An 11,302-nucleotide genomic window follows, 5' to 3' on the forward strand; every position below is an offset into this window, starting at 1 on the left:
AAACGGGGGAAGACCCTTACCAAAAATACCAATTCAATTTTCCAATTGGAACCAATTAGAACTAATTGGAAATTATTTCCAATTGGAACCAATTGGTTCCAATTGGAAATAATTTCCAAATGGCAATTGGCACAAACCAATTGGAACCAATTGAAACCAATTGGATCCAATTGGATCCAAATGGTTCCAATTGGAACCAATTGGTTTGTGCCAATTGGTTCCAATTGGAACTAAATGGGATGGATGGGACCAATTGGGACCAATTGGAAAAATTTCCAATTAACTGGAAATAATCCCAATTGGGACCAATTCAAGTTTCTTTTTTGCAAATACTTTTGCTAAATGGTAGGAGGAATAAAATTTTTGATCGCTCGCTAACAAAAAGAAAATACAGTGTCATATATATTGGTCGCAATGTGACAGTTCACAATTTATTTACAATATTTACAATATACAATAATTTTGTTGACAGTGGCTGTTTCATCTAAAATGTTTGTTTAACTCTGAGCAAGCATGGACTAGGGCACACAATGAGTGTCATAACTTTCCTTTCACCTCCAAGTTATTATTTAAATGTGAACGTAAACAGATATTAAGATTTTTCACATATTCTTTATAGTATTGTACAACAGCAGAAATATTTTCAACAAGTTGTGGTCAGACCCTTAAAAGTGAGCATATCAAGGTGACACCTTCAAAGTTATTTATTTAAAATGATTCTCCTAAGGAAGGTATAAAATACATTTGATATGGTACAAGGTCCCATCAATTTACAATCCCAAATGAACTAGACTAGGATGTGGACATGATCGAAGCATCAGCTGGTGATTCAAATACGGCAGTGGTGAACAATGCTGTCGCTGACCACTACTGACCTTTGCCACAGACTGCCGAAAGTACACATGAAACTTAAAAGAGACCTGTATCTGAAAAAAGATTGGTGTGAATCATTGGAAAAAAATGAGAAAAACCAAGCTCTAATTTGCCAATTTTCCAGAAAATAACCACATATGCAAACAGTACACAGGACGTATGCAATATTTAGGCCAATTATTAGCAAAGTTGGTTTGAAATCATTAGGAAAAAATGACAAACAAGGCCATTTTGTCCATTTTTAAGAGAAATGACCACTGCTGAACAAAGTGACCTTTGTCCTAAATCAAAAGACAAGTACTCACAAAACATGCAACTAGCCACAAAACTGAATAAGTTTGGCAGAAATCTGCGTACACCCTATATAAGGCTACATCAGCCCAGGGATGCAAGTGACCATCGGATGAAGACTGTGGGAGAAGCAGCTTCTTTTTTCGTTTTCTCCTGCAAAGCAAATGTACTAGCTGTGCATAATTTGCATGCACTATATACTGCGTCTGTACTGTACTCGACCTCTGCTGTCTGGCACAAGTTTTGGTAATTAACACCATGGAGTTACATGTAGAAACACACAAACAGGTAAGTAAAAAAAAATATCACACAAACACCTATGCAAACACTACATGCAATATTTTATAATTTAGAGAACTGTTTAGTCAAACAGATGAATTAGTGATGGTCCTTCAATATTCATGGAGTTTGTAGGCCTAAAACAGTACCATGCCATGAATGAGTGACATTAGCCTTCTTCATTATCATGTTCTTACTTGGAAAGAATGTTTGTGCATGAACATCACTTGACACCATACAAGGCTACACGATGTAACTAATTATGCACAAACCCAGTGTGAGACTGGTCTGAAAAAGTCTAAGTGTTTTCATAAGTTTCCCTTCTAAATCTGACTTTTTTGGTCATCTCTTTCTGATGGCTGACATGGCTGATAATACATGTAGGTCACTGCAAGTGATGTCTGTTATGTCCGTGTATGGAACTCTTTCCGTTTGTGTATTTTTCACTATGTCCTTTTTGGAGTTATATGACTGACCACTTTCTGTTATACTTCTAAGATCTAGAAACGAATTGTGTACCTTCTACTTTTTAGCACTCTTACTTCACAGTGGCAGGTAGTCGTGCAATAAAAACAAGATATCCCCCCCCCAGCACATTGTTGAATTTGAGAGAGATATGGCAGCCAGGACCGTAGCTTTTGTCAGAGATTTTGTTTGAGAATTGGCATTCTACTGTGTGATTGTAAGAGTTTTGAAATTCGTCCATTGATGCACTTTTCAAATTTCCATTGAGTTATAACTTCCCCAAACGTAAGAGTGCTAGAAGTGTCTAAAAAGTACATTTTTATAATGCCACGACCCTCACATTCCTACAAAGCATAAAACATTGGATGTCAAGTTCAAAGGTAAAGTCCATCATTTGTCATTTGTGCATTTTTTTCCCGTTTGAAGCAACAGAAGTGCTCAATATCTAAAGAAGGGTGCTTAACCTCTAACCTGATGGAGTTTCAGTTTCAGTGAATGCAGTACAGTGTATATTCCGAGAAAACAATATTCTAGTATCTCAATTTTCTATTAAAAAACTCCTGAGTCATGTTGCACGAAATCAGCATTTGAGACACGTTCTCAACTTCTCATTCAGCCGATTGCTACTAAATGTACATGTCTTTTGTTGGAAATGACTCTCTTTTACTGTTTTCTTCAGAGTGACTGCGTGTTAAAAAGGAGTAATTTTACATGGAGTTTGTAGTATCCAAACACATACATGTTTAATATAGAATAAGTGTTAAGCCACATGTCATTTCCAGGCCACCATACAAATGTACAGGTTTGACCTTTGTACCCTGTGTACAGTATTCGTGCATTGCATGTGTAGTTCCAATAAAGCAGCATACAGATCAATCTAAACAATCTGTCTCCATCCTCCGATTCTACACTGGCGACGAGGATAAAAGGTCACCAATCCTAACATTAGGATCCTGGACAGTAACTGTGAGTTAAAATCTGCACCAAATCTTGGTGCAAAAGTGTGAAATTTGGCGGATAAAACTTCGTCTGACTGTGAACATTCTGCATATTCGCTGTTCATAGAGAATACACACGTTCACGTGTATACAGCTATACATACACGTACATGTACTTACTGTCCTACTCGCGATTTTCAGCATTGTTTATCGTGATTTTCGTCATGGCCTCCGGTGGTTTTTCAATGCCGACACTGTCACCATTTGATCCACATAGTGATCCATCTTCGGTTTCCACGAAATGGGAGAAATGGACACGAAGATTCGAAGGCGCAATGGTTGGGTTTGATATCACTGACGATACACGGAAAAAAGCGCTACTTCTACACTATGGAGGTGAGGAACTACAGGACATTTATGACACGCTCAAGTCAGATAGCAATGACTATGCTGCTGCCAAAAAGGCCCTCACTGACTACTTCGCGCCAAAGAAAAATGTCGTCTATGAGACCATCATATTCAGACGCACCAAGCAAAATACCACTGAGAACATTGACCAGTACTGCACGAGGCTTCGTCAGCAGGCTGTGAAGTGTGATTTCAGTGACATCGATCGCGAACTCAAAACGCAGATCATTGAAGGCTGCACCTCTAAGCACCTACGGCGCAAATCTTTGGAAAAAGACAGAAACTTGACTGAACTGCTAGAACTAGCACGATCACTGTCGTTGTCGGAGAGCAGAGCACATGACGTAGAAGCAGATGGCTCACAAACAGCCGTCAACAAAGTTGCCAAGCCCAAGCGCAACTTCAAAAAGCCTACCCGACACGACACCAAGCCCCCAAAGCGTACATGTTTCTACTGCGGAGGATCGTATCCCCACAAGAACCAATGTCCTGCCAAGGGTCACGAATGCTCAAAGTGCGGTAAGCAAGACCACTTTGAGAAAGTCTGCAGATCAGACAAGCAGCGTAAAAACACTCCGACTCGCGAACGACCGAGGCAGTACAAACCAGTCGCAAACGTCGAGGATAGCTCAAGCGAGGATGAATACCTATTCGGCATCCACAAAGCAAGCTCAAACAAGCAGCCGAGAGTCGATGTTCGAATCTGCGGTTCTCGCATCAATGCCTTAATCGACACTGGAGCCTCTGTCGACGTCATGAGTCAGCGCACGTTCGACACACTAAAAATCACACCGCCCCTCACAAAGCCAACACACACTCGCGTATACGCGTACAACAGTGACAAGCCTCTACAGATCACCGGAACATTCGAAGCACTGGTGACGCACAAAGAAAACACATCATCAGCCACTTTCTTTGTCGTTGCTGGTAACTGTGACACTCTGCTGAATTTCAATACAGCGTTGGCCCTCAAAATCGTCCACATTTCGTACGCAGTACAACATGATGGCGATATCCTGTCGAATTATGCAGATCGCTTCGAGGGAATCGGCAAACTAAAGGACACAAAATGCAAGCTCCATATCGACGAAACTGTAAGATCAGTTACCCAACCACATCGTCGAATTCCATTCCACGTGCGCAAACAAACAGAAAAGGAGCTACAGCGTCTCCTCGATCTCGACATCATAGAACGCGTTGGTGACGAGCCAACCCCATGGGTCTCACCGATTCAAGTTGTCCCGAAACCCAAGAGTCCTGATCAGATCCGCATTTGTGTGGACATGCGTGCGGCGAACAAGGCAGTCCAACGCGAACGCCATATAACGCCTACAATCGACGACATCTCAAAAGTCAATGGAGCCAAAGTCTTCTCAAAGCTAGACTTGAATGCAGGATACCACCAAATTGAGCTCGCTGAGGAATCGAGATACATAACAGTGTTCTCCACACACATCGGACTATTCCGGTACAAGAGACTCAATTTTGGAGTCACCTCAGCCGCAGAGGTTTTTCAGAACCTCATCCAATCATCACTGCACGGTCTTGATGGTGTCATAAACATTAGTGATGACATACTCATCTTCGCACGCTCACAAGACGAGATGAACACCCGGCTCGATGCATGCCTGCAAAGGTTGAGAGATCGCAACCTCACACTAACCAAAGCCAAGTGTGAATTCAATCGCGACAGCATTGCTTTCTTCGGACACATATTCAGCGCAGAAGGCATATCACCAGACCCCCAGAAGGTCAAAGCAATCCTCAGTGCTTCTGATCCGCAAACCGTGAGTGAGGTACGCAGCTTACTTGGCCTCGCAACATATTGCAGCAGATTCATTCCCGATCTCGCAACAATATCTGCTCCCCTTCGCGATCTCACACGCGAATCAACCGAATGGAAGTGGACCAAAAAGCACCACAACGCGATACGCGAAATCAAGCAACGCCTTGCCACCAGCTGTTCTACATCCTACTATGACCCCGCCAAAGCAACACAGCTAATCGTCGACGCAAGCCCTGTCGGTCTAGGGGCCATTCTCGCACAGACTGACAAAACTGGAAACCAATCCATTGTCGGCCTGGCAAGCAGGTCACTCACACTGGTCGAGCAACGATATTCGCAGATCGAACGCGAAGCACTCTCAGTCACATGGGGAACTTTGCACTACCATCTCTACCTATATGGTAATAACTTTGAGGTTGTCACAGATCACAAACCGCTTGTGACACTCTTCAACAACCCCAATAGCAAGCCACCCATGAGAATTGAACGTTGGATCCTGAAACTGCAAGAATACAGGTTCCAAGTAGCATATCAGCCTGGTAAGCTGAACCCGGCTGACTACCTCTCCAGGCATCCGCTTCCAACGACCAAGCCAGCAAGCCACGAAGAAAAAATGGCAGAACAGCACGTCAGCTTCGTAACCAGCAACGCAGTCCCAAAGACTCTCACACTGAGTGAACTGAAAAGTGCAACTGAAACTGATCACGCACTACAACTCTGCATCGAAGCCCTGAGAACGAACAACTGGAAAGCACTCATGAAGCAGGCAGTGGATCCTGACACCAAAAGCACACTGCAAAGCATGTACAAAATACGCGACGAACTGACAGTAATCCCGACAAATGACCTGATCCTGCGGCGAAACTGCATCGTCATCCCTGCTTCAGCCCAAGACCATGTCATCGAACTTGCTCACGAAGGACATCAGGGCATTGTAAAAACTAAACAATTGCTCAGGGAAAAAATATGGTTCCCTGGCATTGACAGGCTGGTTGAAGGCAAAATCAGCCAGTGCATTCCCTGCCAAGCAACATCGTCCAGTACACTACGCGAGCCACTGCAAATGTCTACCTTGCCAGCCGGACCATGGCTTGAAGTCAGTGTGGATTTCGCTGACTTACCTTCAGGCGAACACCTTCTTGTTGTAACAGACGATTACAGCCGCTATCCTGTGGTCGAAATTGTAACTTCGACTTCCGTCAAGGCTGTCATTCCGAAACTGGACGCCATATTTTCGCAATTTGGCATTCCACAAATCGTCCGGTCCGACAACGGCCCACCGTTTAACAGTGGAGACTTCAAGAAATTTGCAGCATATCTCGGGTTCAAGCATCGCCGCATAACACCCTTGTGGCCACGAGCAAACAAGAACTCCACAAATTTCTACGCAATTACCGCGCCACACCACACTCAACTACAGGCTCTCCACCCGCCGAGCTCCTGTTCGGACGCCCTTTTCGCACACGCATCCCTCAGACAGACATCACAACAGACAACGCTGACCGCGAAATTCGCGAACGCGACAAGCGCAAGAAATTCAACATGAAAAAGAACGCTGAAAAACACATGACAAAGAGACACAAGCCAATCACTCGCGGTGATCCAGTTTTGGTGAAGCGTGATGGCTTCATCCGAAAGCAGCAAACCCCGTATGACACGAATCCATACCGTGTCGTTGACGTCAAAGGTCCCATGATAACAGCCGAACGCGAAGGACATCGAGTCACACGAAACTCTTCGTTCTTCAAAACACTCCCAGACAGCGTCGCTACAGACAGTGAGTCTTTTGAGCCAACAGACATCGTCCAAGAGACAGCACCCGATGAACCAACCAAGAACACTGGAACAAGCGAGTCACCAGAGACACAAACAAACACAGAACAACGCTACCCGACTCGCATTCGGAAATCACCCGAGTATCTCAAGGACTATGTGCCATCCTAGGCATCACAGGCACACAGGCCAAAGACTCTTGCCAAAGGACACTGGACATTGAACTGTAGACAACAGACTTGTTTGCTTAAAATCAAGCACGCTTTATTTTTGTATCCTTTTTGTTATTTGTTCTGTAACAGTTAATCTCTTTAATTCAAAAAGAAAAAAAGGCAAATATTGCAGATGTGAGGTAACTGCATGTTTACATGATTGTTCTAGTTAAAGTTACTAATTTGTTAATCTTTAATTCAATCATTGTTCTGGCCAAAGTTTTCCAAAAAAAAACTATTCTTAAATCGCCATTGGACTTAAAAAGGTTCACATGATGCACAAGTACCTTTTTAATCTAAAACTCCTGAAAAACAGAATCCAAGGTTGGGAGGGATGTAGTATCCAAACACATACATGTTTAATATAGAATAAGTGTTAAGCCACATGTCATTTCCAGGCCACCATACAAATGTACAGGTTTGACCTTTGTACCCTGTGTACAGTATTCGTGCATTGCATGTGTAGTTCCAATAAAGCAGCATACAGATCAATCTAAACAATCTGTCTCCATCCTCCGATTCTACAGAGTTTATTGCTATTACTAGATTTAAACCAAGAAAGGTTTTCAACAGTAATTTGGTCAGATAGCTGCAAATGATGGACTATACCTTTAAATCAGTGTACAAGTATAAACTTCACAGAAAGTTTTTAGGAAACAGTATAGCCAACAAGTAATATATATGGAAGTTAAAGATTAAATTCAGAAATCCCCTCAGGCCCTACATCTCATTTGTATCACCATCAGCATCAGTTGCTTTAAGCTTACGGAGATCTGCAATTTTCTCAATGATATATCGGTTGACTTTCTTTTTTCTGCCTCCCCATATCGCTTGGTAACCAAATCTGTGGGAAAAAAATTGCCATTTATTTTACTTTACCTAGAAATTTCTTGTGCAAACGTTTTTTTTCTTGGAAATACTGCACCATGGGAATGGCAAAATTTAACAATTTTAATGTGAGGGATCACTGGTTGGCTTGATGATTAATATTTTGCTATCTCGTAATGACTATCTCTGGGAGTACGTTTAGTCACCCACAATACATGCACTAGCATGTGACTTGAGGAAAAACTAAACATGACATAAAAGTGTTGATAGGTGGAGCCTCTGTGATTTTGTTTTTCTAATTCTTTTCTTAAAAATATTTGGTGTTCTTTTTTATTTTGAAAATGACTGGTTCACTTCCTATAGGTTCATAAACTGCATGGCTTGTTTGTCATCTAATCTTACAATGCTGTGAGAGTGACAAAAGGGTTTACTACATTTGGGGCCTCTGAAGGTCTGTCCACTGCCCCTCGCTGCTACAGTTTGTCCAGCTCGACCTGTCATCCAGACCCTGACCACTTCTCATTAGGAACATGTGTTCCCAATGCTGTGTAGTTTGGAAAGCTACACATTTTGGATACTGCACAATGTGTATAGCTCTACTCTTCAAACTGATGGTCACTGGATGTGAAAAAACTAAAGCTAAAAGACACCTACCCTTTATTGTTTCCACAATGTGTGGGTCGAGGGCATCTCTCGGAGCCCGACCACCTCTGCTGGGAATACGCCCATCGAGAGATGAGTTCCGGAGTTTCTCTGAACCGATGAGGCGGACGCAGAGATTCTTGGTAAATAAGGATGGCTTCCTTTTTCTGTCCAGAACCCTCACTTCTTCAGGGTCCAACAACTGAGAAAAGAAATATAAATTTAATGCTGGCATTTTCCTTTTTGTATATCTGCATGAAATTGTAAATTTGGTGAAGACTAAAACTAAAGCTGACAGCAAACAAAATTCCTCTCAAAATTCAACAATGAAAGATTTCAAGGAAGTACTTCCCTCCTCAGATTGTGGTTTGTCAATTGTCTAATCCACTGTGTGGGTTTTGGTCTCCAGTGCATTGAGGGAGGAAATAGCATCCCCACACAAAATCTAGACCCCTGGGTTAAAAGTTCAGAAGAGTCACAAACATACGGATGTGTTGTCACCGACATTCCTGCCAGCTGGTGGACTTGGCATCGACACGGGTGCTGGGCAGCTGTGCTGGGCCTTCCGCTGTTCCTTCGTGCTGACTTGGAGGCCAGTCAAACCTTGGAAAGTTTGTGTTTAAGAGTTTAAAACAATTTGCCTACAAATATGTAATTGATCTTTTATATCACAAAGCATAAAAATCTGTAGTCCAGGATTGCATGTCCAAGTCAGGTTATCAGAGACTAAAACAAGGTGCCACAGCACCAGTACACATCATGTTACCTTCTAATTTGTCCAGAAGATTAGCTTGGAGCCTTATATTCAGAAGCCTGAGCTTCTGGTTCTGCTCCTTTATCTGCTTATTTTCGGAGAACAGCCTTTTGCACTGGGAGCATTCCTGGTCTGAGTCTGTCAGATACATAGTCCTCTTCCGTGTCTATCATCACAAAGTTGTAACAAACAAAGAGAAAAAAATCAGATGTCTTCTAAATGCCTTTGTTTATGATAGGGTGGATCAGAAAAATGAAGCGTTTGTGTACAAAAATTTATCATTACCCTAATGGTCCTCAGTCTTTACTGTTGGCAGATTTTGGACTGTTTGGGTTTTAAAGGGCCATATGTAACATGAGGCCTCAGGAAATCTCTGAAAACTGATTTTAAAAGATTATCTCAGAAAATTTAGTAATCAGAAAAATGTAATTTGTTTTGTTCAATAAGGCTAAGGGAATTCAATTTTAAAACTTCACTTATTTGAAAGAAAGACATAATAATAGGCCACGCACCAAGCCTGACTGGGATCTTCTTTGGGAGCCGATGTTTTCCTCATCAGAGCTGTCCCCCACATTATTGCACAGTGGATTCCGTGCATTGACTGCAAGGATGTCCTTGAGGCGTTTGGTGCCCGATGAAGCTTTAGCCTTTTTTTTCTTCTGAATATTTTATTCATAGCGAAATACATGTAATTAAGAGAAGCAAAATTGCAAGCAATTAAACGTGTACGTACATATTTACTATGTTAAACATTACATTACCACATGTTTTTATATATTTGTCACTCGGCAGTACAGCCAGGTCCAGAACAAGACATGTCTTATACCTTTGCTTCGTCCCAGAGGCGCTTCTGTCTTTCGACAACCTCGTCTTCACTTTGCTCTTCAGGCTCAGTTGTTGTGTTTGTGACGTTTGGAATTCGAATTCGTTTGCCCGTGTCGCTATCCAGGACCTTCTGAAGTTGATTCTCTGATTCTACAAAATGATTCTAAAAATTATAATAACTATTTTTTCTTCTGTTCCAATGGGAACTAATTATGTTGCATCATACAATATTTTGATTAAAAAAGGTCATGGCCCTATGTGATTTCCATTATTTAAATGCTGGTAATAATATACGGATATAACAGTGTAGGCTACCTGCTTTTTCATCAGATGATATTTAATTATAAAACCAAATGTAATTTAAGCCTCGGTTAATCATGTTACTTGGCCCCTACTTTTCTATGTTGAGATTTGCTTAAATTTGACTAAAAATGTATTTTTGAATGAAATCTGTAAGGATACAATGAACATAATTAAATGATAAAGAGACTAACGTTAATGTAAATTTAACTAGGGACTAGGCCTAACCATGGTTTAAACAGCCATGATAGGGCTAACTTACTCCAGTTGTAACAGACAGTGGACAGTATATTATTGTAAAATAACACGGAATGAATGAAGGGATGAATGAAACATGACACACTTTTTACCTCATCTGATATTTGCATTGAAAGAAAGTCATAGACCTACCTGACAACTTGATGATCACTGCCGGATACTTCTTGCAGCCCAAGTCGGCAGACTTGCTGCCGGCGGCGGTGCCACTCCATTCTACCATATGTACCTTGTCCTTGACAAAATCATGTTCGTCTTTTGGATTAAATTTTTGTATTTGACTGACGCGAACAATATCGAAAACCCGATCTTTTATGAAATACAAAAGTGCATATTTGGGAGGCATCGTTCAGAAAGAGCGGTATGCCTGCGCATATCGTGAAGCCAAAAAAATTTAAAGTTCCCTCTCCGATCGTCGCATGACGTACTCCGATGATTGCCAATGTTTGTACACATGCTCGATCAAGCTAACAACATTTCATAATTTGGATTTGCGCGTATTCTTCGATTGTAAACCCAAATTCTTAAAGAAAAAAATTAAATTTATCAAAAACCAAATTTATTTGATTTATATCTTATCACTTTTAATTGATAACAGAGGATGGAAAACTGCGTTCCAGTTGTTAATATTCGTGACTTCAATGAATAGGCGTGCTCCTTTTCTTCTATAGTG

The 11,302-nt window shown here is 41.6% G+C and overlaps 2 protein-coding genes across 3 annotated transcripts; one reads left to right on the forward strand and one right to left on the reverse strand.

Annotated features, from left to right (window-relative positions):
- The first annotated feature begins 3,181 nt into the window (after window positions 1-3,181).
- On the forward strand, window positions 3,182-6,586 carry LOC119733678 (uncharacterized protein K02A2.6-like). Its single transcript, XM_038207069.1, has one exon. The coding sequence runs from the start codon at window positions 3,182-3,184 to the stop codon at window positions 6,584-6,586; it is 3,405 nt and encodes a 1,134-aa protein (XP_038062997.1).
- Window positions 6,397-11,063, reverse strand: LOC119734010. 2 transcript variants are annotated; one of them, XM_038207388.1, is made up of 7 exons: window positions 10,765-11,063; window positions 10,076-10,224; window positions 9,762-9,908; window positions 9,262-9,415; window positions 8,983-9,098; window positions 8,508-8,697; window positions 6,397-7,869 (listed from the first exon to the last, which is right to left on the reverse strand). In XM_038207388.1, the coding sequence occupies exons 1-7, from the start codon at window positions 10,973-10,975 to the stop codon at window positions 7,739-7,741; spliced, it is 1,098 nt and encodes a 365-aa protein (XP_038063316.1). In that variant the 5' UTR covers window positions 10,976-11,063; the 3' UTR covers window positions 6,397-7,738. The 2 variants fall into 2 exon arrangements, with proteins under 2 accessions (XP_038063316.1, XP_038063317.1); XM_038207389.1 differs by lacking the exon at window positions 9,762-9,908.
- Window positions 11,064-11,302: the final 239 nt, after the last annotated feature.

The sequence above is a fragment of the Patiria miniata genome, unplaced genomic scaffold, assembly GCF_015706575.1.
Source record: "Patiria miniata isolate m_02_andy unplaced genomic scaffold, ASM1570657v1 HiC_scaffold_26, whole genome shotgun sequence".
Lineage (NCBI taxonomy): Eukaryota > Metazoa > Echinodermata > Asteroidea > Valvatida > Asterinidae > Patiria > Patiria miniata.